Genomic DNA, 27,409 nt, shown 5'->3' with positions numbered 1-27,409 from the left:
TTCTTTCCCGCAGAGAAATCTGGCTCTGCTCCCTCTGGGGGCCCTTCCCGGCTCAGCAGCAGCAGCTCCTCCGAGTCGGGCAGCAGCAGCTCCAGCGGCTCCAGCTCAGACAGCAGCGATTCAGAATGAGCTACGGACACTTACACGAAACACAGAATGGACATCACCCTCACCGATGCTCTGCAGTGTCCCTTTCTCTCCTTAAAGTACTGCTCTTGTTCCATGGTGGTCAGGTGTTTGTTTGTTTTTTTTCCTCTCTGACTTTTTTTGTTTGTTTTTTAATCCAGTGTTATAAAACGTATCTTCCATTTTTCAGGCGCGTTCTTTTTATGAATAGGTCGAAGATCTTTGCATGTGTGTGACTAGACTTTATGGCAAACAGTTCCCTTTGCGTAAAGTCTCTAAAATACATTTTTACTGAAGAAATTTGGTTGAAAATGGAAGAACTTGGAACTCTTTGCAGGAGATAACTAGTAGGTTTCTGCAGAGTTTGTAGTACGTCTCCCTTCTGCCCCTTCCTTCTCCCCAAACTGTTCTCTTTTAATAAGCCCACCTGGCTCACACAAGGTAAAAAAGAAATCTTTGAAGAAATCTGTAAAATGGTACTGTATCTAAAAGATGTTAGCTTTTGAACTAGTTGGTGTATTTGTTTATTAGCACTAGTATTCTTAATCTCAAAGTCTACGGTGTGATGGAAATGTCAGATGCTATCATCTTTTTACGTCAAAGCAGAAGACACAAAAAGAAATCTAATGTACTGTGGGTTGCTAACATTTTTGTTAATGGTGGTGGAGGCACAGGCACCTGTTCAGGAAGGTATTTAAGCATGAATTTAATTATAAGCACATAAGCGATGGAAATTACACATACTAATATTGCTAGCACTCCAAATTTCCATTTTGCTTGGGCATACATTGGTAAGAAGGGAGCAAAGGATGCTCAAGTTTCTTGGGAACGTTATTTTTAACATCAAACAGCTAATTTCCAGGAAATTGACATTCTCTATGAAGGTTTGTGCTTCAGTCGAAAACAGCTCCTGGCTGCAAGTACTCAGCTGGGCCTCAAGGGGTGCTCCCTGCAGTGACCAAGGCGAGCCATGTGCTCATTATTAGACACATGCTTAAGTACTTTCTCCATGACAAGCACCTCAGTCTGGGCTTAAAATAAAAGAGCACTCGAGCTCCAGCTGAGGCTGAGCTGGCAGGGGACTCAGAGAGGGATGTTGGTTCTTTTTGGTTTCGTTTGTTTCTTTCCCACCCTTTATCTTTGTATCTGCAATGAGCTCCTAGAAAGGGAATGCTACTTCTGTGTCATGCAGGGTGCAGGTTTCCAGATCCTGAAGTGTTTACCTCAATTATATTAATAAGGGAAAAAAAAGGGGGGGAGGGAGGAGGGAGGGAAGGGTGAGGATGAGGGGAAGACAGTTTTTTAAGGCTAGCAATTTCTTACAAGTCAGCCTAATGTTTTCACCTGCACTGCTGCAATACACTCCGTTTTCTCTGTCTCACGTGTATATATAAGTACTTTATTTATTAAACACATTGGTCATTTTAAACTCGCTAAAAGTAATAAGACCAGCAGAAATGCAGACTTTTAATATGGTTCAAACCAGATTAAAAAGAAGAGAACACAGATGTTATTTAAATACACTGGACTTTATACCTACAGGTGCTACGGTCCAGTCTGTTGTGTGTCTGGTGCTCTGTCATGTCTTGTGTGTTCACTTTGGGTTTTGTTTTCTGTCCTCTCTTTTCAACCCAGCCCCTTCTTTCTTGTTTTGTACAGATTTTGAAGACGTACAGGTAGATGTAATTTCTTAATGGAACACCTTATTTGTTGTCTGTATTATTTCCACGTGTCTTTCCCCTTCTCCATTTTTATTTTATTTTTTGTGAAACAGTGTTGATTTTTTTCATTTTATAATCCAGTTTTAGGAAAACAGCAGTTCTGTAACTATATAAAGTTTGTAATCTGAGGGGCAGAAATTTATTGTAAATTCTTAACTTTTTAGCTTTTTATTGTAAAGAAAATATACAGAGTTTAACAGAAAGTTACGCCTTTCCTTCTCCCAGTACCAGCCCCTATGGCTGCATCTCTGCTGTGGGTCAGCCCTAAAACTCACCCTGCTGAGGTCTCCAGTGGTGCAGATTGCACCGATGCTTATTTCTCACATAGGTGAGTGGCTGTCAGTCACTTTGTGCCCATCAACTGAGGTCTTGCTGGCTGTACCCAGAAGGGTCTACCACTGGATGCCATTCAGATCACACAGCTGGCATGGCTCTGTCTGTGTCTCTGGACAGTGAAAATAACACACTCTCTGGATTTGCTGTAGAAAGGAACTGCCATTTTCAGCTAAGAGTTGAGAGAAGCTCTGCTGCTGTGAGCATCCTTGTGTTGTTCTGCTGTCACTGTGTGCTGGGCCCATTGGCAGGAGCCCTGAAAGTCTTTGCAGGTGGAGTTTCCTTCGTGTTGGGATCGGATGAGCTGTAGGGTGCTCTGATTCTTACTGAAATGAATGATTTTTCTTTTCCATTAACAATAAAGTTATTTTTAGTTGCTATATTTTTTTTTTCATTCCACCCTTACAAAAAAATCTTCCCCTAGACAGATACTTAGTAATATATTTTCAGAATTGACTATGAGGAGATGTAATATACACCTAATGAAGAGCTTAGTTGTTTCTTTTATAATGGGCTTGGTTTCCATCTGCGTTTCACCCAGTGTCTAAGACGTGCATTATCGAAACTAACCAGTATTTTAATTAATGTGATTGCAACCACTTGAGTACCACGACAGCATGGATAAACAGGCTCCTGGGTTTCCCTGCTGCAATCCTTCCCCATGTGCATTAACTCGAGCTACACCATCAATGTGAGGTGATGGTTGCTGTGGACAGAGGAAGCTCCTATGCAGAGAGCAGCCCACAGGTGGTGGCTTGGGCTTCCACTGAGTGGAAAGCTTTCATGGCAAGGAAGGTGTTTCCTATGAAATGGCAGCTTGCAGGAGAAATCCATTCTGGCACAACCTTTATTTCAGGAAAAAATGGTGACTTCACTGCAGAATGTTCTTAGGATTTCTTTCATTTTGTCTGTAGCTCTCGTTGTCTCCCAACATGTCATTAGTGATGCTTCTGTATCTGCAGATCAGAGCGTCTCCAGGAAAGAAGAGGTGTTTTCAGTTCACAGTAATTAGCAGCTGCCCTTAATCAAGTTGGAAACTGAAAGAATAGAGCATTGATTTCAGTTGGTATGGCATGACGTGTCAGTAGGGTGTCACGAAATCACTTGGAAGTGATCAAATGTGTAAGTAACATTTGAGATAACATTTTTAAACTTCAGAATAAAGAAGACTGGAATTTTTGCAACTTTTGTTTTCCAGGGGAAATCTGTGAAATCACACTGATTTCAGAGGTACACATACAGTTGTATTGAAACTGGTTTTTCCTACGAATTCCTCTTCTGAGCAGACCCAGTACCCATCCACCAGCATTACTACACCTTTAAAACCTGGCTAAGCTTTCTCTGATGGTCAGGTCAGCCTGTTTCTGGGCAGCCCATCAGATGCAAGGCTCAGTGGGCCCAGACCCACACCCTGGGGCTCAGCCCTGCTTTGTCCATTGAGGAGATCCATTGGGTACAGCTGCTTTCTGCTGACCAAACCTTGTCTGTACAGAATCAGTTTTGTACTGCTGTGATTTGAAGCTTTCCTACCTATGGGGTTTGTAGCTGCAGAGCTGATGTTTCAGGGCTCTGCAGCTGTTGTTTGTGTGTAACAGATGCGCACACACACACACACACCCCACATACACAGGCACGTGTGTGCATGTATATATACAGGTTAGTTACCAGTGAGGTCTCTTCCCATGTGCTGTGTGGTAGAAGCAGACTGCAGTGACCTCATTAGTTCTTCGTTTCGGGGACTCTTAGACCAGTTGTGAATTTTTTTCCTTGTTTTGAAAGGAATGATGTTTTCTAAGGCTGGGGTTGGAGCACAGCAAAGAGAAACCACCACCTTTTTGTGCTGGATTCTGAGCTGTATTCCAACACGTGGGCAGTTCCCAGTGGGGCTGACTGCAGGCAGGTGCTGCACTGCTGGAGATAAACCCGGGCTGAGGCTCCATTCCATGAGCAGCACTCTCTTGTAAAAAAAAACAACAGGCTGCATTTTTTTAAACAAGAAATGGGATTTGCATATCTTTTTAAGTGTCATTTTTAAAAGAGAAAGAAAGAAACCAGCAGCTCTGGGGTTTGGCACAGGCCGTGGGAGCTCATCCCTGCTCCTGGCATCACCAAGCCAGGAAGATTCACTGTTTGTATGATTTTTTTTTTCCCCTTTTTTTAATATTTAAAAAACAAAAGCTGTTACTTTTCTGTATGATGTGCATGCAAACTTACCGTAACTCTTTCTTAAAACTTTTTAGTGCCATTTCTAGTATATTCCTGTAAATGTCAGTTACTGAAGAGAGGAGAAAAAAAAAAAGAAGTCAATGTAAGTAGTTTAGCTTGTTTATTGCAAATTGCTGGCCTCAAACACGACAGAATTGGAGAAGACAGAAGTTAGGAAGTAATCTTTGATGTTACTGGTAATGGACCCTGGTCCTGGGGCGTCTGTTTTGTTTTCATAATAAAAAGACAAATAGTTCTGTGTGTGTGGTTTGTTACCCCCTATCCCCCCCGTTGCATTTCTCCAGCTGAAAGCCTGCAGGGTTTGGTTTGGTGTAGCTGCATAGCACTGCCACCAGAGGAGTGTAAACAGACTGCACGTCCTGGTGCTGTGAGTCAAGATAACGTGGATGTCAGTTTGCAGTCCCACTGCTGCTGTTGCACTTCTATGGGCAAAGTGCCTGCAGGGCACAGGCGATGCTGGGCTGCCAGTGTGGCCTGGAGCCCCTCTGCATGGCAGCTCAGCACCCCATGGGCAAAACGCACCTCTCCTTTGGTGGCAGATTTGGGCTGCTTTAACGCAGAGGGGCAGCCAGGGGATGATGTTTTACCCTCCTCGGTTCGTGTGAGAGCTGCATGTGATGGAGGTAAGTTGAGCTGCAATAGCGTCAGCAGCTCCATGCTGACTATTTAGTAGCCCCCAAGACCCAGAGCAACCAGAGGGGATTTCCTTACCAGCTCACCCTGGTGCTGCTGAGGCGCAGGAGGTGCATTTGGGGAAGGAGGGGCTGCAGCAGTGCTCACACTCGGGGCAGAGTTCTTAGCATTGCTGTGCAGCGGCCAAAAGCTATTCTGGTTGCTGGAGGTGGTTTTTTCTCTTGGCTTTCTCAGATGCGTGCCTGGTGCTTTATTTATACAGAGGGGTTACAGCAGCCAGGCTCCAGCAGGGTTAATCTTTCTCTAACCCTGTTCCTGCTCACTGGCTTTAAATGCTCTGATCAGCAAACCTGCTTTGCTTCACTGTCGTACCAGCACAGCTCTGCGCTGACAGCCATTCCTCCAAAGGAAATGCTTTTTCATCCCTGCCTTTATGACTGCTCCTCGTGGCTCGGAGGAGGCTGAGAACAGAACAGTGGAGGCTCAGGGCAGTCGGACTGGGACTGTGCACACACAGCAGTGCCCTGCTGGGGCTGAGTGTGGGAGTGACAGCAGCTTCTACGTGCCACAGTGCTAAAGGTGCAGAAGAAAAAAGCGTGCACACAGCAACGCATTCAAATCACTTTTAATGCACTTTATCCAAGAGGCTACAGCAGCATTTTCAACAAGTGCATCTAACACCACTGCTTGCAGCAACGCTCACTTCATAGCAGCCACTCCACGAAGCTACTGTGACTAATGGGGACTCGGCTATGGAAAATGCACTCACGCTCAGGGATGGAGGGGAAGGACGAGTCACACCGCTCCATGCTGTCGTACCCTGGAAGGACGCAGGCACACACTTCAGTTTCCATTCCTCAATAGCTCTTCCAACTGAATTTTGGTTAGCAGCCACGTGAACAAAAAGGGGCCGATTACACCCGAGGTCGTCGCCATCTTTCTTACCCAAATTAAAAAAATAAATCTATGTGGGTTTTTCTTTTTCTATAAGAAAAGTAAAGAAAAGGAACAGCGGGCGGTGGGGACGTGCTGCTGCCCTCCCTCATCCTCAGGCTGCAGTCAGCGCTCCGTGGGCACTGTGTGAGCCCCCTGCTAGGAGCACCCACTGCTCTGCCCAACCCGGCAGCTCCCTGAGTCCAGCTCGTGTGCTGAGTGCTGCTTCCCAGGTTGAGCAAACGGCATCATAACATTTCCCAGCTCGTCCTGTCGAGCTCAAGAGGAGCATCTGCACAGAGCGACACGCGGGTGGGGGAAGCACGGAGGTCCATCTCAGCAGGTTTAGCTTTACGAGCACACACACACACACACACAGCACCAAACACGCACACATGCATTAATAGTTACATTACAAACAGCTGCCCGTGGTTTGCAGTGCATCCCCTCGGTGTGGTCTCAGGGTAACACAGGTGTGTGCTGCTCGGTGCCTTTGTGCTCTGGCAATCAGCGCACGTGGGAGAGGGGGAGAAGGTTCTTCTTCACCGTGTTAAAATAAAGTGCTTGAACGATGTTTAAAGGGAGAGGTTTGGGATAAATACAACAGAATGCCCGACTTCAGGCGGGTAAATGATCCACCTTGAGGTCAACACCAGGTCCTGGATTGCCTGGAGCTGAGCCCGTGTCCCAGCACTGCTGGGTGGGGTGTCCAGGCAGGGCTGTGCCTTCAGCCCAGTGTTACACTGCAGTGCTGGGCACGCAATTAACAGCCCTGCAAATGGTGCTGCTTTGTACTTAAGAAAGGTTTGGGTGCTTGCTGGGCTGGGTTCTCAGCCTGACCTTGCATTCCATCGGCTGAAACAAACACTGTCAAACACAGTATGCGCGCACCAAATGAGATGTCATCCAACCAGAATTAGCACATAAATCCATCCAAGCGACCACATGCAACAAAACTGAAACGCCGAGCAACCCTCAGCAGGCTGCTTCCTCCTGCAGCCAACCTCTGCCCGCAGGCAGCACCCACCGAGTGCCCTCCAGGAGCTGTGTGCTGCTTTCTTCTTACGGAGGGGCTCTGCTGCATTGGCTCCAAAAGTGCCACCTGTCAATTGTTTCCGTAACACCAAACCGGCACCAGAAAGGGCACTTTGCTGGGAAACTGCAGTGCTCCTTTCCTGCTAAGTGCTCTGAAGGCTGAGATGAGTTCTCAACGCTCTCTGTCCCAGGCAGGAGTTCTGCTACAGCCATCCCAGCAACACGTGGTCCAGTTGGACGCTGCCAGCTCCCACATCCCGAGCAAGCCAGTTTCCATTGCACGCACTCGACAACACCCAACATGGGATGCCACCGACAGCACAAAGCAGTAGGAACCTCCAGCAGCCGCTCAGACCCATCCCGTGCGCCGCTTTGGCCGCAGCCCTGCGGTTGGGATGGTGCAAGCCTGCTTCGTGTCCACGTGCAGATTTGGGACACAATATTACATGATAGCACAGAACTTGGACTGCCCCGTGTCCCTGGAGACGTCCAGCTTGTTCTTGTCCCGCACCAGGATGGCCTCATTGCCGTACTGTGAGTACCACATGCTGCGGCTTCGGCTCAGGTACGTGTTGGGGGGGGCCGACTCCAACTTCTGCTGCTGCTGCTGCCAGATGAGCAGCGACGTGTCCCGGTACCGCAGCCGCGCGTAGCCCTCGGACAAGGCTTTTTCAGGCAGGGGCACCCGCCCGTTCATCACTTTCTCACTCATCTGCTCAAGGGCACCTTCAGAGATGAGAACTTCCTCCCGAAATACGCCCCGCTGGCTCGGAGCAGCTCGGCTGCAGCGCTGCGCTCAGGGCTGAGCATCCCAGGGACGCAGCCGGTGCTGGGCCGGCTCAGGGCAGGGGACGCGCGGACTCAGCGCTCCCTGCGGGCAGCCCGGCCTGGCCAAAGGGACACGCGGGGCCTTCCCGCAGCTCACCCAGCGGCGACATCGCGGCGCGGTTCGGCTGGCAGTGCCTGCGCGTCCCGGTGCCCTCCGAGCAGCTGTGCGTGCGGGGCTGACGGGGTGCGGGGTGCCCCTGGGATGGGGCGAAGCGGAGCGGCCACGGCGCGTGGACCCCCCGCTGTGCTGCACGCGGACGGACGGACGGACGGCGCTCTGCAGATCACGCATCCATCGCTGCAGGCCGAGACGCCGCTGCAGGTCTCTCCAGATGGCCGCCCATCGATCTCCTTCCTCCTCGCTTCGCCGCTTCAACCTGGGGGGGGCACAGCGAGGGGTCACGGCGAGGCCCACCCCGCGCTTCCCCCCTCCCACCACCCTCACCGCCATCTCTTTCAGCCCCCAATCCCCATGACGCGGCCGCGTTCCCCCATCCCCACTCCCCCCGCCCCGTACCCGCGTTGCGCGGTGCGGTTCGGTTCGGTTCGGCCCGGCCCCGGCGCGGCTCGGCTCGGCTCGGCTCGGCGGAGCGGCGGCAGCGGAGACGCCTCCTGAGCGCATCACGGCGGGCGGAGCCAGCAGCGGGGCCGGCCCGGGCGGGGGGGGACGCGGAGCCGCTCCACGCGTGTCCGAGCGCTGCGGGAAAGCCGTGCGGAGCCGCTTCGTCGGGACCCCCGCAGCCCCGTGAGCGCAGCATCCTCGCGGTGGGCTCTGCCTTTCCGGCCGTGGGAACCCCCCGGCTAACGCGGCACGAAACGCGTTGTGAGGAGGGCCCGCTCCTTTCCTGGCGATGCTAAATTTAAACTCGCAATCTTCTTACGTCCTGCGATCGCAGCGCCATCTGATCCGGAGGAAGCCGCGTTCTGCTCCGTTGTGCGGGGTTGGCGTCTATCAGACACGCTGCATTCCCCGCTCCCGGGAGACGGAGACCAAACACAAAGAGAAGGCAGGAAGGCACATGAAGGAGCGCGCTGTGGATGTGTTTACTATTGGAAATGTCGCGGCTTTGCAGCTCCGTCCGCCTCCAGGCAGCACAGAGGAGTCAGCCCAGGCCCCACCTGGTGGAGGCTGCAGGATGCAAAATCATTAAAATCCGAAATCATTAACTGGAAGCAGATTCAACGTTTTCATGATATATATATATATATATATTTGGCATAGATTCACTTTCTTTTTCTCCAATCCCCTCTGAAATGCCCTCCCAGAACTCAGAGCACAGCAGAAGGTACCGCTGTGTGCGTGGCTGCACCGCTGACACAAAGCATGGGAAGGTGGGGGGGGGGGGAACTGCAGCCCCAAAGCCAACAGCTGCCTCTGCCCATCCGCTGCAGCACTGCTCCGTGCCGGCTGCCAGCGGGGCCCTCCCGACTGAAAATAAACCCTGGAAGCGGCAGCAGCAGCAGAAGGGATCAGGTGAGAGCCCTGTGCAGTGCTGGGGCAGCTCCTCTGCCTGCCCCATGGCTGCCCCATATTGAAGCACAGGGCAGGAGGGCTGCAATCGCTGCAACCACCGCACCCGGACAAAGGATGTGTGAGGAGGTGGGCTGACCGGACACAGGGAGAGATGAGTCAGGATGGTGTCATTCAGACCCAGCATCTGTACTCATCTTTGTGCTTACCTCCTTTGATAGAACAAATACACGCTTTTATTTCGGTCAGGATGACCGCCCTTGGAACTGCAATGCAATGCAATGCAAACCATAACCGTAGCCACAACCCTAACTGGAACCCTAATTGTAACCATAACCTAACCCTAACTGTGACCCCCACCCTAACCGTAACCTTAACCACGACCTAACTGTAACCCAAACCCTAACCATAAAGATAACCATCACCCTAACTATAACCATCACCCTAACTGTAACCCTAACCCTATCCATAACCCCAAAGTGACAAAGTAGGAGGGCTCTTAATCACAATGCGGTGGCTTTAAGGGCTCTGGGAAGCCCAGGAGCATCTTGAACAGCACGTTGTTAAGCAGCTGGCCTGGCACACCTGCAGAGGGAGGCTGGCCATGCTGTTGGCTGACCAGCTGTGGGCCGGCAGCTGATCAGGGATATCGGTCAGGAGATGCAAAAGGTGGATAAAAAGCCGTCACCAAAACGCGGGGTCGTGCGGGAGGCCGCCCGCACCCAAACCTTCCCGACGCTCAACACAGCGCTACGTCGGCTCCAAGCGGGCCGGTACCGAACCCGGCCCGGAGCTGCGCTGCTGCACGCACGGACCGCTCCGGGAGGGGGCGATGGCGGCACGCGGACGGGGCTGCCTCGGAAATGGTGGGGGGGGTCCTGGAGGGTCTCCTCTCTCTTTTCTCCTCTCCACTCTTCTCTCCTTATTTTTCCTCTCCTTTCCTATTTTCTTCTCTTCCCCCTTCCCTTTCCATACCCTCAGTTACACCCCCACAACCCAATAGCCCCTCTCAGCTCAGTACCCCCCCGCAGCACTCACTGCCGGCCTGCACTCCATGACTGAGAGTGTTTTGGAATGGCAATATCACGATGCTACTCCTGCTGTTACCTTTCCAGCACCCTCGGTTACCTCTCAGGCTCAGTCATAGCATCAGTGCAGCTCTGCACCCAATCCCCAGCAGAGGGAGATGTCCACCTCTGGGTGCCTCACAGACACACACATCGTTTGCTACTCTTTTTATCGTTGCTGTTTTGTTAGTTTACTGCTCTCTCTGCTGTTTTCCCAGTGGATGAGAGGCAAACTTCCCTCGGCACCACCCCCAAAGGCTGCTGTGACTGTTCCAAGTGTCCGGGGCCCAACTCTGCTCATAACCACATAGCAAAAAGGCAGGCCTTTGCCAGCAGCCCTGGTTAGACAGCTGGAGCAAACACCCCTCTATAGTTTTCTACCCACAGACCTGAGCTGACCGGGCAGCCCAGCACACAGCGAACCTCTCCACAGCTCCTGCAGGAGACCCACGAGAAAACCTTAACAAAGAGCTTCAACAAGAAAGTTGTTGTGAGAGATCTGGGTACAAGGCAGTGCAGCCTGAAATCAGTGCTGCTGAGCGCAGGTGGGGCACAGCACAGCTCTGATTGCAGGGCTGGGGCACACAGGTGCTGCTCCATCCCTGTTCCCCTGCATGGATCTGAATCATAGAATCTCAGGGTCGGGAAGGACCTTATAGGTCATCTAGTCCAACCATCCTCCCACTACCCTTGCAATCTGGGCACCACACAAGTCCTGGATCCTCCTCCCCATCTTGGAAATGAGGGCTCATATGGGTGGTGTTGCTCTCTCCCCATCCCCTCTATTTGGATGAGGTCAGCTTTGCGTTTGGATGCCCAGGTGAACTGCTGACCCCAGCCCAGGCTCTGCTCCCTGCTCTGCCTCTCTGTGTCTCCGTGGTGGGAATGGATTGGCAAACTCTTGGGAGAGGATCTCTGAAGAAAACTGAGAGCTGATCCGAAAAGAGGCTGTGCTGGGCTGTGCTGGGCTGGATGGATGCCAACAGTGAAAATTAGAGACTTTCAAGAATTTGCTGCCAAGGACTGAATGGCTGAGAGATGAGGTTTGTCATTAACACACCGGTAATTAAGTGTCCGAGTTCTCTTTGTGTTTGGAAGGGACGCGATTGTTTGTTTGGGGTTTGCGTCTCCGTGCGGTGTTTGCGGCCCGAACAGCAGCTGCGGAGCGGGCAGACAAAGCGGGACGGGGTGCGGGGCGGTGTGGGGTTGGGGGCGTCGGGGCTGCAGAGTGGGGCGGCTCTGCGCGAAGCAAAGGGGAGGAAACACGGGGAGGAGGAAGAGAGGGGAGATATAATTAAAGGAAAGTGGGGAAAAAAAAAAAAAAGAAGGGGAAAATAAAGGGAAAAAAAAAAAAAAAAGGAAAAGAAAGAAAAAAAATCGGAGGCGGCAACGCACCGCCCCCGGCCCGGCTGGGGCTCCCGCAGACAAAGGGGCGGGGGGGGGGCGGTCCGGGAGCTCCTCCCGTCGGGGCGGGGGCTGCGGGGCCGTGCGGGGGGAGCAGAAAACTCCCACCCGGTACGGCGGCAGTCCGAGCCGTGCTGCGTGCAGGTGGGGCCCCGCAACTTTCCTGGGGCAGTGCCTGCGGGGGGGACGCAACTTACGCGGCGGCGGCTCCTTTGTCCGCGGGGCGATGCGGCGTGGCTGAGCGAGGCAGTGGGGCCGCACAGGGGCAGCCCTCCGCCGGAAAACTCCGCGCCGTCCCCCGCCTCCTCTTCCTCCTCCTTCCTCCTCCTCCTCCGCGGAGGAGCGATGCGATGCTTCCCCAGGCGGCGGGCGGCGATGGAGCGGAGCCGTAGCACGGTGGCTCGGAGCGGAGCGGCCCCTCGCTGAGCAGCGAGGAGGAGGAGGAGGAAGGAGGAAGGCCGAGAGCGCGAGCGGGGCCGCGGCCATGGAGGAGTGGAGGCAGTGCGGGCGGTGGTTGATCGACTGCAAAGTTTTGCCCCCCAACCACCGCGTGGTTTGGCCCTCGGCGGTGGTCTTCGACCTGGCGCAGGCGCTGCGGGACGGGGTGCTGCTGTGCCAACTGCTGCACAACCTCTCCCCCGGCTCCATCGACCTCAAGGACATCAACTTCAGGCCGCAGATGTCCCAGGTAGGAAGGGGGGGGTCGGGGTTCCGTGGGGCTCTTTGTGGTGTTGGCGCAAAACTTCGTGGCACGCGTGGATGGGGCGGGTTTGTGCCGATGTCTGCATCGCCTCCTCGGCTCCCGCACCGCGGGGCTCAACCGCTGCGGGGGGACAACGGGAACGGGTTGGGGGGGGCGGGGGGGATCCGTCCCCGGGAAAGAAGGAAACTTCTCCCCCGTATTTACATCATCCGGAAACAAAAGCAACTAACAGTGCTGAGGGCTGCGTGATTACTTTCCGGGCTCTTAACGAGCCATTAATTCGGCTTTGATGCGCTGGAGGAGCCGGCGGGCTCCAGTGTTGCTCTGGGAGGAAACTGACCTTGAGAGCAAAAGTTTCCCCAGGAAAATGAAAAAGAACGGCCGCGCTCCTCCCCACATCCCGGTGTCCCGCAGCCCCTTCCCGCACCGGGGGCGGCGGTGCTCGGGGCGCTCCGCGCTGCTCCCATCCGCATTCCCACTTCTCGCCGCGCTCCCTGCTGTCCCCATCGCTATTCCCATGTCTCGCCGTGTCCTGCCGTCCTCCTGCCCAGCTCCCGCCCCGACTCGGACGTACGGGAACTGGAAAGCTTTAGGATTCCGTCCCTTGGAATTGTTTTCAGTTTCGGACTGTTTTGATGGAGGAGAACCTCAAACCGGCTCTGGTTGTTTCGGCTTCGAATGCCCTGCTGTGTTTTTTGCATGTCGAGCTGTGCGGTATTTGCATGGGAGTCGGGAAACGAAATCGATTGCAAACAGCAAACCGTGCAGCCCCGTCCCCTGTGCTGAGGATCCCTCGGTGAGCAGGGAGGGGAAATTTCCTGTTCACGAGGGCACGTGAGAATTCTGCTTATCCAAGTATTGGAAGCTAATGTATAACGCGATCTTGAGTTGTGCTGTGCTGTGCAAGCACGCTGCGTGGCCGCAAGTGCCTCTCCCTTGTTGTGCTGGAGTTGTGTGCCAGGGTGAGGTTGGTTTGGGGCTGTCCTGCCCTCCCTCCCAGCAGCACACAGCTGCCTGTAGTTGGGGAGCTGTGTGCCCAAGGATGGCTCACCTGGGAGCTGCTCAGGCCTGATGCTGAGCGTGAATACCACGAGATGATGCGCCTTCCTGGGCTGCAGCAATGCTGGGGGTTTCCCCTTGGCTCTCCAGGCTGTAAACTGAGCAAACTGCCTTCTGTGCAGGCAGTTGTGACCAAATAGAAGCTGTCCCACTGGAGCTGTGGGGAGCTCTGTTAGAACACGCTGTGAATGCGCAACCTGGAGTTGTTCTTTCAAGGAAATACTGTAGCCCTGCAAACCTGGGTTGGGTTTAATCCTTGCCCTGGGGGAAAGAAGATCAGGTTTAGGGATGGCAGCTGTGATGTGGGGAAGGTCCCAGCAGCAGTGTGGGAAGGAGCTCCAGCTGCCCATGCGGGGCAGGAGCTGCTCAGTGGAGGTGAGAGCTCACAGCCCTGCTGTCCTCTATTGCTTTCTGCCTGCAATACCCCGGTGCTTCGTTGGCTTTAGGGGGAGGGTGGGCTGAGCTGAGCCTGAGGGAGGTGTGGATTTTGGTCAGACGGCGGTGATGCGTTCAGACACGGGCTGGGATGTGCAAGACAGAGTGTGTTCAAACTTCAGAGGTGGTTTTGGATGTGTAAATGTGTGTTCAGGCTGACAGGCTGGGCTGGGTCACCAGCTGCATGCCTTGTGCAGAGAGGTTCCCTATTTATCTGAAGTGCCAGGGGACAGAGCACGTGTGCCAGACTTGAAACACCCAGCAACACTCTGTCATCCCCCTTCTGAGTGAATCAAATGGCGCTGTGCAGGTGCGTAATGAGAAACAGCTTTTTGCCTGAGGTGAGCACCACTTCAAAGGCCGGAGGTGAAATCCCATCTCAGCGAAGATCCAGACACTGTCGTGTGTTTTCTTTCCTTCCCCCACCCCCGCTGGTTTGGTTCAGCTCTGCAGTGGGTGAGGCTGCGGGGGTCCCCCTGTGCTGCAGAGGGGTGACACGGTGTCCCCTTCCCACGGCTCCTCACTGTGCTCCCACTCCATGCTGCTCCATGGCACCAGGCTGTGTTCCTTTAACTCATTTATTTGCTAAACCCAAGGAGGTTGTGACCTCTGGCTTGCTTTTTTCCTGCTGGATCCTAGAGGCAGGGTTCCCCGGTGATGCTTGGCAGGACAGGGTGACCGTGTTTGCTTGCCTGCCCGAAGTTGCTGAACCTCTATGGAGACATAAGGAGCAGGAAGAAGCCTTAAAACCCCACTCTGTTCTGAGAGTTGGCAGATGTGAGGTGGCTGCTGGTGAGCCTGGAGTAAAACTTAATTTCTGCTGATTGCTTTTGCTGTGGAGGCTGTTTCTGGAGAGGTGGGAGCGGGGCTGCGGTGCGTGCCCTCAGCACTTATTGATCACCACGTCGATTACCGTGATTGGATTTGGGGGGCAGTTTAAGCAGTTTTGCCAGCTGGCTGAGAGTGGTGCGAGGCGTTTTGATACCCAAATGTGGGCGGGTGCAGCACCCTCCAACTCGCCCTCCCTGCTCCTACACAAAGCCGTGCCCAGCACCCTGCTGCTCTCCCCACTGCCCGTCATGGTGCGGTGCAGCTGCTCTCCGCCCCGTGCTCTCTTTGTGAGATGGAGAGCTGTGAGCTCGAGATTTCCATCAATAATTAGCTTTGAATCATCATTTGGTTAAGTCTCAGGCCAAATACAAATGAAACGACTTTCCACTTGCGTTCAGCACGGCGAGGCTGCTTACTGCACGTCCAGGGGAGATTGCAGATTGATTTCTTTTAATTTGCATTTGCCTTGGATAAAACTAATCCTCCATGAGGGGGCCCTGGATGTGGCACCACTGAGGGACATGGCAGTGGGATGGGTTGGGCTGGAGGATTGCAGAGGTCTCGTCCAACCTCAGTGATTCCATCTCCTGGATACTTGAAATTAAGCAACCGCACGTCTGATGGGTGCATCTGTGTGCACAGACATCAGCTTGACAGCAGCGGTCAGCTCATTAAGGGTTTTTATTTGTTGCATATTGACATCTCTTTGTGGATAATCCATCTCGGTCTGCAGTGCCCGGAGGTTTTATTAGGGCTCCTGAGACAGAGATGCAGCAGATATAATTGGCCCCATGCCTCAGCTGCTCCGTCACACAGCAGCACGCGGTGCTGCGTGATGCTGCACACCTGCCTGAGCTGCAAGGCTGCCGGTCCTCTGCAAGATGGGAATGGTTTGGGATCGGAGTCCCACTTCCCGGTGATGTAGGTGGTCGTTTGCTGTGGCACTGGGAGCAGGTGGCTTGCTGCAAACGCTTCCCCCAGGTACGAGGAAGGTGGGGGAGCGCTGGCGTATGTTGTGCAGCAGTTATTCACGAGGCTTTGGGACTTCGGTGTGCCACTTGGAGGCTTTGTAACAACGGTGGCTGTAATTGCTTCAATGAGCCCTGACAGCAGCGAACTTCCATTCTAGATTCTAACTTGAATACAGTGTTACTGGAGCTGGCAGGTGGTTGGTTGATCACGGTCCAGCCTTGAGGCTTTACGCTGCCCCATGGTGCTGACAGAACCCAGCCTGGTGGGCTGGGAATGCGCCCCCCCCCTTCCAGCATGCAGGAGGGCAGTTCCCCTATAGGACAGTGTATCCGTGCTCCCAGGCGGTGGTTTCCCAGGCAGAGGGAGGCCGACCCCTCTCACCTCGGGCTCTCCATCTCTTTGCTGCTCCGTAGCAGCTCTGATTTACCCCGCTCAGGTCCCCTTGCTTTTTATTTACTCTCTGCTTCTTGAAGTCGAGTTCTGTTCCAAAAGCGGCTATAAAAAATGGCCTCATTACAGATCACTGTTTACTGTGTCTCACTGACTTCCCGTTCGGATGTGCTGAGCTTTACAAAGTTGGGGGGGGGGGGGGGGAAGGTGCTCTGTTTTGCAGGGCCGAACTCATGAGCGCCTTGCGAATAGGAACCCGCTGCAGTTTTCCTTCCCATCTTCCTTACAGCATCACTGGGAGCAAACATCAGAGAGCACCCCGAAACCTTGCTGGATGTGAGGGCAGTGCTGGAGGTGGAGGCAGTGCCCTCTTCCTCTGCTGGCTGAGGTGATGAGGTACGGTGTGACCCGAGGCTGAAGGCTCCCGTGTGCTCTGCTGGGGCAGGGGGTGACTGAAGGTGTTGGATGGATCCTGTGGGCTGTGCCAAGGAGCATAAAAAAGCAGTGAGGATGGTTGGTTTTTCCCCCGTTGAATGATTGATGAGAGTTAAATACCTGCCTTCGGTGCCATGCAGGAGCAGCCTGGTGAATAGTCACCTTGAGAAACACAAAGCCCCAAACCCAGGCTGTTCTGTCACTCTTCCATGTGGGACCAAGCTTGGAAGCTGGCCTTTCTCCCAACAGCATGCTGATGAGCTGCAGAAAATGCTTCCTTTGTGCATCTTTGGTGACATCCCATTGGGTTGGGGTACAGCCAGGCAACGGACACCTCGGTGCTGGGTTCCTGCAAGACAAACTGCCGTTGTGCAGCAGTGGTACTGAGCTGCTTGGCTGCGTCTGGGCCCAGTGCTTGAGTGGGGGATTGGGCTGCAGGATTTGAGGCTTTTGCTGGACCAATCCAGGTGTGCAGTGGGGTTATGCTGTGCTGAGAGGAATGGCTGTGCAGCACTGGGGGCTGAGCATCACCCCCTGCCTGCACCCTATGGGTGCTGCAGACCCAACGCTCCCTTCTGCTCCTCCGCAGCCAGACGGAGCCCAGCTCTTGGCTCGGACAGAAATGTTGCTTCAGACTGACCCCAGGGCGAATTGTTGATCGGCTGCTTTGTCCGTTCTTAAAGAGACAGAGCCCTTTTCTCAGCGCAGGGTTGCAGCCCTCACGCTGCCGTACTTCTCCGCTCAAATTCCTCTGAGCTGAGCCCTCCTTAAGGATTCTCTCAAACTATGCTGATCCCACAGCTCCGTTTTCATTGTTAGTTATTGATTTCGAGCACAGACACACCTCCCTAGGGCTACATGACAGCTTTCTTCCTCCTCCCTTGTGCTGGCCTTGCTTTCAGGTGAAGGATCCAACTGAGGGCACAGCAGTGAGTGCAGCTTCCCTGCTCAGATCCCACCCCGTGCACCTGTACTCTGCACCCCCAGGACTCTGCGTTATCCAAAGCTGTGTTCCCTCTGAAGTTGCTTTTCTAAGGAGACGGAAAGGCTTTCTTTCTATCTCAGGGCGACTGCTAATAAAGATGAGAGGTTTTGCAACTTCAAACCCGCTGTTAATGAAATGACTTCTCCCGGTGTTGCGTTCCCCTATCAAGAACAGGGCAGCCTGGAAAAGCTCTGTTTCTAATAAGAATGACTTTTTACACTTCTTTCCCCCCCCCCCCCCTCCTCTCCTGTTTTCTTTGGTTGCAGCTCAGTGTTGTGTTCCATCCAATGATGCAACCCAAGGAGCGGCCGCGTTTGTCCTCCACCCTCTGTGAGCTCTGCATGGGGGCAAGCAGAGCACAGAGCTGTGCGTGCAGCAAAGCTTTGCTGCTGCAGCAGTTGCTGTTGGGGCTGGGAGGTGGGGACGAGTTCTATAGAGCTCGGGTTTATCAGTGGCCCTGCAGCTGCTGAGCCCTGTGAGCGCGGGCACTCGGTGTGGGTAGCAAACCTCTCCCTAGAGCTGGGATTTTTGCTGTTGGCTGTGGGGCTGTTGGGGAGTTAAGCTGCTGTGGGCACCTTTCCTATTTCTGATTATGTTCCGCGAATATTGGGCTGATATTCCTTCTGGGGATGTGAATCCAGACCGTTCTGGCTGAGTGCAACCTGCTGGGTCTCCTCCTTGTTAGCAGGAAGGTTTAGCCGGGGTGTAACCATTTGGGTTTAGCCCTGTGGAAGCCCCTCAGCTTAAGACAAGTGGAACATCTGAGCCCTTTTTCTTTTTCCTTGTTTCCTCGTGTCAGAAGGTGTTTGTGCTTTAGCAAAAGTGTGAATGACTCCATCAGAGACATTGGACAAATCTGGGAGCGGATGGGTCCGATTGCTTTGCAGATGCTTAGCAGAAGTGCTGTGTCAGCCACCAGAATTCCTGGGCTATCTAAACAGCCCTGCAGAGTGCATCTTGCAACATCATTCTTGTCCAGGGTCATTCCCTGCTCCAAGTGCCCAATGGGATGGCTGGAATGGCTGGAAGCCTTTCCGTCACCGAACAAAGGCTGCAGCCTTCCCTTCCCATTGTCTCCCTTCCGCCCGATGCGCGCTGTTGCTTGGGTGGCAGGAGATAACACAGGATCTGCTGTTGTTGTTTCCTAACTTGGGGGACTGCCCTGTCTGGGCAGCCAGCATCCAGCTGGAAGGTCCTCCTTCGCCTCCTTGGAAAGCCACCAGCCTGACTCATATCCTGACTCGCTCTTCGGCTCATGGGTGGTGTGATGGAGCAGAGCATTGCCTGCGGTAGAGACCCGCTTGGAAATCAGCCTTTATTTGCTGTGACACCACTTGACATCTCAGGGTTGAATTTGCCAGGTCTGCCGGACCTGGGGAGCACCTCTGGTTATGCGGTGCCCTGCGTGCCCATGCTGGGAGCAGAGTGAACCTGTGCTGACAGCTGACCTGGGGCTGAACCTGGTGCAGTGATGCAGATGTTGACAGCTGTGCAGGATGCGATGACAGCGGGGCGGTGTCTGTGGGGTGGGGGGGATTCACACCTCAGCTCACGCTGCCACCTCTGCCTTGATAAATGGGGGAGGTGGAAAAGTTCCTCCAGAGGAGATTTGCTCTTCAAGCCCTGTGCTTTAATGCTGATGGAGGGGGGGGGAGTAAATTGGCCTTTTTATAGCATTCATATCTTTTTACTGTGTTTTGTAGTAGCTTACTGCTAAATGGAACATCTGGTATTTGAAAGGGAGTGGGCAGGGAGCAGAGCAGACCGAGAAGGGGAGGAGCTGGAGAAGTGATCCGTGTTTGTGCTGCAAACACAGAATTGTCTGTGAAATCTGCTCCACTCCATGTGCATGACAAAAGCATTTGGCCTCATGGGAGGGGGAAAAAATGCCCGAGCCTTGAGCACACATCCAGCCTTGCTCTGGGGCTCACAGATGGGGATGCTGCACAGTTGCACTGGGAAACCCCATTGCAGTGCTGTGCGGGTCAGGCAGTGCCCTCACTGAGCATCAACAGACTGCTCTGAACTGAGATGTGCTTTAGAGGCTGGTTTGCTTTCTAGGAAAGGCAGTTTGGCTGTGTTGGGTTTATCAGATACGTGGAGTGTTTGCAGGAGCGGCTGCGCTCATGTAAGGGTATAGATTTGCCTTGCAGGGTTTCCAAGGCAGGGTTCACCTCTGGCAGAAGCAACAGGAGTTGGGGGAGATACGTGTGTATGTAGTTGTATATTTATATTTTGTTATGTGTTTGTGGAGAGCAAATGTGTGTTGAGCCCACACACAGCCTGGTGGTTCCCCAGGACAGGCAATGTGCCCCATATCTGGGGCAGGTCTGTGTGCCTACTGAGACCCAACGTGCTTATGGGAAGCACTTCTGCCCATGAGTGATCTTCCAAGAAAGCTGCTGGGGAGCCTCAGGAGGAGGAAAACAAACAACTCTCATCTTGGAGAGCTGTGGGAGAATCGTGACTTTCAACAGCAAATAAAATAAAACCTATGGTAAACCCAGGATGTTGCTTTGAAGGGCTTCCCACTTTGATTTTATAGCCCGGCTTCCACTTCTCTATCCGTGCTGCGAAGCTTTGAGCTGTTCTTTGGGGCTGCCAGGGAGGAGCAGGGCTTTCCTTGCTCATTCTGCTCAGCTCTGACCTCAGTGACGGCAGCAGGGAGCACCCAGAGGAGGGCTGGATGTGCAGTGGGGCTCCTCCAACAGGGTTTTCCCATGCTAGGTTGCAGGATGTGACATGTGGGCATCGCACTGAGGTTTGTGGGGTCACAGCACTGGGTGCCAGGAGGTGCTGTTCCATGGGGAGCAGCCGTGCAGCAGCCAGCCCTGCTCATCTCACCCATCCCTGTGATCCACCCCATATCTCTCTGCATGGGTCATCTGATTAGGAAACCAACTGGAGGCCCGGGAGCATGCCCTGCATCTGTGCAAGTATTTTGTGTAATGCAGGTTTTCTGTGTAATGCTGAGTATTGCTGTGTAATAAATGGGCTCCACCACCACTGCTTCCCAGCGCTTTGCATGGCAGCTCTGTGCATCATGCAGTCTGCATCTCCCTGATGGGAACTTGGTCTGGGAGTGGTTAAACATTCTCATCACCTGATAGCAAAGCACGTTTCTTGCAGCATGAACAACAACTGTGGTCAAAGGGCATGAAGGAGGAGAGATGAGGCCGTGATAAGGCTGGGAAAGGCTGCTGGGGTTGTAGGGCTGCTGTGCTCTGCCCTCTCCTTGTAAGGTTTTGCAGCCTCATCATGTGTGGGTGCACATCACAGAGCTTCGCCTGCATGGAGGAACACCTCCATGCTTTTCTTAGGGGTGACAAAGGTTAGAGGTGGTTCCCCTTGTCTGGGCAGCCTGGTTATCTCAGGAGGCATTACGGGGAAGCTTTAATGGAACTGCAGCGTCTGCTTGAGAGGGTTTTCCTTCGCCAGGTTGTCACAATAAGCATTTCTAATTAGACAGATTTAACTCCAGATCTCGGTGCCCCCCCCCCCCCGCTTTCCCTCTTTAATTATATTTGCTAACGTGTTTAACAGCTTTCCCTTCAGAAAAGAACAATTTATGCAAAGGTCATAAACAGATTCTGGCATTAATTACTCCAGGAGTTGCACGGAGGGAGTCAATTCCATGGGGAGAGCTGAACCTTTCGGGGCTGCAGTGGAAGGGACTTCATCTGCATGTGCACAAAGCCGGGCACCCACTCAGCAAGTCAGTGCATGCATGTTTGGGCCCAAGCTGTAAAACCCACAGGGGCTCCTATAGCTGATTTCCTTGAGGTTTTGGGCCGCGTTGATGTCTGGCATTGCCTTCTTTGATCCATCTGTGTTGATGTCCACGGGTGTTCCCGCTGGTGGGTTTTTGGTCCCGTTCCATTGTTGGTGTTTGGTGGAGGAGTGGGATGGGGCTGAGCCCTTCCCTGTCGCAGCTGCTCGATGCCCAGCCTGGCTGCTGGGCTGGGTTAATGGGTTTTGTCACCTCTGCGTTTTGGAGCGGCTGCAACATCTGTTCCGAGTGATAATAAAGCAGTGCTGAGGGGAAATTAGCATACAGCTGCCAGGGTGGGAGAGAATCTCTATAGGAAAAAAAAAACCACCAGAATTTATCGATGGAAGATGGTGCCTCGTTGCATTTTCATGTTTCCTGGTGCTATTGGCAGCATGAGCAGAATCTGCTCCTTTGTGGTGGAGGAGGACAATGCCACAATGTGGGCTTCTGATGGGACTTCTAAATCCACGTGCCCCATGCTCTGGTGCTTCAGCCAAAGCCAGGAGTCCTTCTGGCTCCTCCGTGGTGCTGCATGTGACAGTGCTGCTCTCTGCCAATAACATTACATTGAGGACTGGCTCCATGCAGGCCATTAAACCCCGTTTCTGTGAGGTTTTTTCCCTGGTGTATTTCCAGAAGATTCGGATCCTGAAGTTCTGTGATGCGAGGATTTAATTTTTCCTTAAGGGCAGGCAGACAAACAGGCGTTGCCGTCGCTGCCTTGGGGAAATGCGTGGCAGTGCGATGGAAGTGCTCTCTGAAGCCTCATAAACTTGAAAGCAAAGTTAAAATAAGCCTGGTTTAAAACGCGTGAAGCAGAGTATTGGCAGACAAGAAGTGGGTGGCGTTCTGCATCCCCCCCTTTCCTTGTGGGATAACTTAAAGGGTGGAGGTGGGGAACCGCCTTCAACGTGGGGATCCACCAAAACAGAGCTGGAGGAGTGATCGGTGTCGTTGCTTAGGCAGGAAAGCTGTGCTTTGCCAAGTGGGAAAGGAGGAACGGCTCGAATCCACCTCCATTTCTTCCCAGCCAGTCCTCCTGATGACAGTGCAGGATGCGAAGGTACCTTAGGATAAAGACGAGGTGCTGAGTGGTGTCAGTGCTCCGTACAGACCTGTCATACAGCAGCTCAGCACTGTTATTTGTGCGGCTCCAGCAGTGCCGTGCAGGAGGAGCTCCCTGCAGGGATCTCTGCACAAAGGGGTGTTTAACTTGTCTTTGTGCTGGAGGTAACATTAATCACTGCTTGGGTTTGTCTCTGTCAGAGCATCAGGCTTTGTTGTGCTGGAGAATACACGTGGAGCTTCTCCTTGCGTGCGGTGCTTTGCTGGGGCTGTGTGAGCCCTGCTTGGTGCTGTGAGCATCCTCAGTGGCACACAATGTTTTGGGGTCCTTACAGTGCCCTCAGACTCGGGTAGGAAGGACGTATGGGATGTGTACGTCCTTTATTTTTCCCCTTGGCTCCTTTATCTGCTGTGGTTGCGCTGTTCCTGCTGTGAATGGCAGCTTTCCTTTGCCAATTTTCTTCCCCTCCTGTCTGTAAAGAAGAGCAGAAATAGCAATAGGAAGGGCTTGGTTCTTCCAGATGGTTGCAAGTGCTCTGAAAAAGAGTGGGTGATTGCAGATGCTGCTGTTTGCTTGTAGTATTTGGGATCTGCAGGCTGCGTAGGGTGGTCCATTTGGGTGCATGAGTCCAAAGCAAGAAGTCCCAAAGCAGAAGATGGAAGGGCTCTGTGAAGGCCTTCTGTTGTTGGGAAAGCTAAAGCTGCATTTCCCTCTGAGGGCTTTCTTCCCCTCTGTGAGGCCTCCAGATCTCCATCAACCAAATGCTGCTCACTCCTTGAGTGCTGGGGGGGGGGAATAATCTTCGTAGCAGTTTTCTTTATTAAAGCAGAGTTGCATTTTGCTTCTCGGATGCAGCCAGAAGCCGTGATGACTTTGTGTGGAATGTTCATTATTCTCCCCTCCCTAAAAGGCATCAGCAGTTGGAGAGCCGCTCCTCTCCGGAGCTCGAGAAAGTGCTGCTTTGAATAAGAGCTTTTTGCATTGGAAGCTGCACCTCAGAGAGATGCTTTATTTCCCCCGGTGTTTATGGCCATATAAAATACTCTGCCGTCTTCGCTTTTCTTCTGCAAAGTCTCAATTGCGGTGTGCGGAGCAGCGATTTATTCCTAACAGCTCAGCCCTAATGTGAGCCGTGGTGATTTTAACAGGAGCTGGACCCGTCTGAATGTTTGCTGCAGAAGATCTAAAAAGCATCACATTGACTGCTCAGCCCTCCTCGCGACTTCTACTTGGGGCTGCACAGAGCTCAGTGTGTTTTATCATAGAATGGCCTGGGTTGAAAAGGACCACAATGCTCATCCAGTTCCAACCCCCTGCTATGTGCAGGGTCGCCAACCAGCAGCCCAGGCTGCCCAGAGCCACATCCAGCCTGGCCTTGAATGCCTGCAGGGATGGGGCATCCACAGCCTCCTTGGGCAACCTGTTCAGTGCGTCATGCAAATCAGTGCAGTTGTTCTCGTGCTGAGAAAAGGAGGGTTTGGAGGTGCAGTGTGTATGCAGGGTGAGGTTGGTGTCACAGCTCAACGTGCAGCCAATTTGGAAGCAAACGGTGACACCTTCTGCGTGAGCACAGCCCCTGAGCAGCAGATCCCTTCTCCTATAATGTTTGCTCTGCCTATGCACGGTCTGGTTGAGTTCTCAGTGTGTTTATGGAAGCAGTTGCTAAGAGGATTAATTTAAAGCAGAAGATAACTTTTCATTAGCTGTATGCAGCTTAAATAGGGGAAATGAGTTCATATTGGGTGGCTCTAGGAAAATAGCACAGGGTTGCTGTCCAAAACAGACAAGCAGGCTGCATTTAACTGCGTGTTGACACTTAGCCACGTCAATAAAATAACTTTAATTTGCAGGTCACTGGGCTTTTTGTATTCTTTTAGGGCCACTGCCTATCCAGATGTATCGACCGGCTCCCATTTGAAGCTCTGAGTATTGTCCATCTGCATCCTGCCCTTTTCCAGCGCAGTGAAGTGGGGTGGATGGCTCTGGGAGGGACGAGGGTTAATGGCTGTGCTGGGCTCAGATGCTGCTCCCCACTCCCCTGCCCCTTCTGCTGAAGCATTAGCAGTCCGGCCCAACACGTCCCCAGGGCCTCATCTCCCTGCTCCGCTCGTACCAAATTAATTAGACCAGCACAGCAAAACGAACCCTTCCCTAACGCTCTCCGCTCTGCAGATGCAATTACGCCCTTCTACAGAGTTTATTTTAGATATTCCAATTAGGAGAATAAGCTGTGCTCGTGTGTGCTGTCTGGTGTAACTGTTGCTGTCTGGCTGGTAAATACATCATTAAATTCAGCTTCCAGGGGAAATGCTTGTCCTAGTAGAGCACCTGTGTGTGAGTGCAGCCGAGTCCATGCAGGGGTGGGGAGAGGTGGCTTCTGAGCATAGCTGGCTCTTCTCAGCTCACCAATTCCAGTTGACTTTTTTCTCTCTTTCTTAAGTGAGTGTGAATTGAAGAATCCCAACTGTCTGCGTTCCTACTGAGCTGTTTAAATAGAGCATCGTTTCTTTGGGGTGGGCTGCGATGCATCCTTGGTAGTGCGTGTTGTCATAGGATCAGTGAGGTTGGGGAAGACCACCAGGATCACCTCGCCTGAGCGTCCACCCAGCCCACCATACCCAGAGGAGGACTCGCCTTATGTGCTAAGCCAAGGCTTTAGGCTGTTTGGCCAAAACATTGGAGACTTTGGGCAAGAAGGGCAGAGCTCTGGGCAGCCTGGTCTTCTCATGGTTGGCAACCCTGCACGTAGCAGAGGGGTTGATACTACATGATCGTTACAGTCCTTTTCAACCCAGGCCATTCTCTGAACTGCACCTCTTTGTTTCCACCCAGGATGAATATCAGGGCAGGGCACCTGCTGGGCTAGTTGTAAGGTGCTGGATTTCGGCATCCCTCAGATCCCTTCTTTACATAGGGGAGGTTTCTAATCCCATCTCTAGCCTTGTTGATGCCAGCACTGAATCCCTGTTGTGCTAATGCAGCAGATAGGCCAGTGTTACAGGCTGGAAAGAGCAGGACAGGTATCAGATTAGAAAGCTGTGTTGATCTTGTTACATTCCCAATGTAGTAATATAAACATCCAGAGCCTTATATCCCATAATCCGTGGGCTCTGTTCTCCTTGCTGGTTCTTTCAAGCTGGGGATCAACCATTTTCAGCAGCTTTACCCATGATTTACCTTCTGTAGCCTATTTTCATCATGCACAGAGCACACTGGGTTGGGCACAAGGCTCCCTGCTGTTTCCTTCCTTTTAGGACACCCTCAGATGGAAGGTGATGGATGGGGACGTGCCCAGCTCCATGCCTGCAGCACGTGCTGTGATGGCTAACGCTGACACAAACACGCCTTTGACACTTCCAGCACTCAGTCACAGCATAAAGATGCCTTCAGTTCGTTTTGGCACTGAATCGTTTCACGCTTTGGGAACCTTCACAGCTCAGCATTAATTTTGGCTGGAGTCTCTCATTAAATCCCACTTTGTAAAAATAACTGGAAGTGGAAAGCGATTGCAATCTCTCTTTTTTTCTTAGTGGCGTGTTTTCTTCCTATGGTGCAAACTGAGGTAACTGAGAAGCTGTAAAATGGGGCTTCAGTGGCACTTCTCCTCTCCTTCCCCAGGAAGAAGCCTTGTGTGAGTGGTCACTGTGGGGTCAAGTCACAGACGTGGGGTCACTGTGGTTTAGTGGATTTAGGGGCCTTTAGCTTAGCTCAGAGCAGTTAGATTTCAAACCTTTCACTCTTGCAATGAAAAACCAAATATGAAAAGGACAGACACGCTACAGCCCAAATCCATTGGGTTAGCAGTGCACAAAGCCTGGCTTCTTCAATAGGAACAGCTACGCCAGTGGGCTCCCCATCCTTCCCCTGCTTGAAGGTCATCCTGATCTGCACCTCACACCTATATTAAACATGATGGTTAACCTTCAGGTTTCCTGTCTCAGCCTCCCGAGCTTGATGAGACTTGCTGTTGCTGTTCAGTTAATTAATTTCCTTGCAGTGTTGAAGGGGAGAGGAACCGATACCCTGAATGCAAATCACAAAGGGGGTCAGGGTGCTTTGTGCAGTGAGAGAAATGGTGCTAACGCCTGCGTCTGTGGATGGTTTTCCTTTCCCTAATATAGAGAAATGGATTTGGAGCCGTGAGGAGAGAGCCAAGTAGGATTTGGGGGCTGAGTCTGAAGCCTGCTCCAATTGAAGACCCATGAGAGGCTTCTGCTGATGCCTGGGCAGTTCTGAGAGCTGAGCTGTGTTTTAAGACTTGGAACTCTTCTTTCAAGTGTTGGATGTTTTCTGACTGTCTCTGCAGGGGGGAGGAGCTGAAATGCAGGGCCTTCATCCCAGCTGGTCGCTCTCCTTTCCCACTGTCCCTGCACACTGTGAGACGGGCACTTTGTCAGCAGTGTGCCCTGCTGTAATGGATGTGGCCAATGGGCACGTGGCTGTGGGAGCTGCATGGTTCCTCGTACGGAGGGAGGTGGTGGCAGAGACCTCCGTGAAGGCAAAGCACATTGATTGCATCACCGCTCCGAGCCACGTCTGTCCTGATGTTTGTTGCTTTATAGAAAGCAATCGAGTTGGACAAGCAGAGCTTGCAGTGCTAAATGCTTGCTGCCTGCTCCTGATGGACTTTCTGGTCTTTACAAAAGAGATCCCAGCGGGGCACACAGAGGGTCTGAGGGGAGGCTGATGTCCCCTGGGTCTCCCCTCTGGTTCTTAAAGATGTGTGTAGTGCAGTAGGCTGCGTGTCTGGTGAATGTCCAAAGCAAAAGCTGAGCCACAAGCAAGCAAACAGCAGAACGTGTGAAGCCAGAGGTGCTCTGGCTGCTGCGTGCAGCTCCCATGTGCCACCAAGATCAGAGAAACATCCAGAAGCCTATTAAAAGCACATTGTGAGCTTAATCTTGCACGGTGCAGCCTAATCTCATATGCAGGTCTGCATCAGCCATCTGCAATGTGAAGAGTAGGGCTCTGGTTTTAATTACTT

At 52.7% G+C, this 27,409-nt stretch overlaps 3 protein-coding genes across 14 annotated transcripts in view; 2 read left to right on the top strand and 1 right to left on the bottom strand.

The window, feature by feature from the left end:
- The window catches only part of BRD3 (bromodomain containing 3), a 41,648-nt gene extending 37,006 nt beyond the window's left edge, over positions 1-4,642 (top strand). For all 8 annotated transcript variants that reach the window (XM_025141463.3, XM_004945957.5, XM_004945958.5 and 5 more), the window contains one exon: positions 14-4,642. In XM_025141463.3, coding sequence (XP_024997231.1) covers positions 14-129 — 116 coding nt within the window. In that variant the 3' untranslated portion in view covers positions 130-4,642. The remainder of the gene's footprint in view (positions 1-13) is intronic.
- A 1,006-nt stretch (positions 4,643-5,648) lies between these two features.
- On the bottom strand, positions 5,649-8,957 carry LOC100858426 (putative uncharacterized protein BRD3OS). Of its 2 annotated transcripts, none has more exons than XR_005840561.2 (2): positions 8,717-8,957; positions 5,649-8,212 (listed from the first exon to the last, which is right to left on the bottom strand). XR_005840561.2 is itself a non-coding variant. In XM_025141464.3 (2 exons), the coding sequence occupies exon 2, from the start codon at positions 7,717-7,719 to the stop codon at positions 7,450-7,452; it is 270 nt and encodes an 89-aa protein (XP_024997232.2). In that variant the 5' UTR covers positions 7,720-8,212; positions 8,353-8,412; the 3' UTR covers positions 5,649-7,449. The 2 variants fall into 2 exon arrangements, 1 of the variants encoding a protein (XP_024997232.2); XM_025141464.3 differs by lacking the exon at positions 8,717-8,957 and adding an exon at positions 8,353-8,412.
- Positions 8,958-11,898: 2,941 nt separating this feature from the next.
- Positions 11,899-27,409, top strand: part of VAV2 (vav guanine nucleotide exchange factor 2) — a 100,370-nt gene continuing 84,859 nt past the window's right edge. For all 4 annotated transcript variants that reach the window (NM_204142.2, XM_046901616.1, XM_046901615.1 and 1 more), the window contains exon 1: positions 11,899-12,465. In NM_204142.2, coding sequence (NP_989473.2) covers positions 12,262-12,465 — 204 coding nt within the window. In that variant the 5' untranslated portion in view covers positions 11,899-12,261. The remainder of the gene's footprint in view (positions 12,466-27,409) is intronic.

This window comes from Gallus gallus, chromosome 17 (genome assembly GCF_016699485.2).
Source record: "Gallus gallus isolate bGalGal1 chromosome 17, bGalGal1.mat.broiler.GRCg7b, whole genome shotgun sequence".
Lineage (NCBI taxonomy): Eukaryota > Metazoa > Chordata > Aves > Galliformes > Phasianidae > Gallus > Gallus gallus.
The sequence above is the reverse complement of the archived record's forward strand: the minus strand, read 5'-3'. Positions and strand labels throughout refer to the sequence as shown.

Bases quoted from the DNA above. Each gene is read 5' to 3' on its own strand.
- LOC100858426 (XM_025141464.3), bottom strand. From the start codon at position 7,719: ATGAGTGAGAAAGTGATGAACGGGCGGGTGCCCCTGCCTGAAAAAGCC.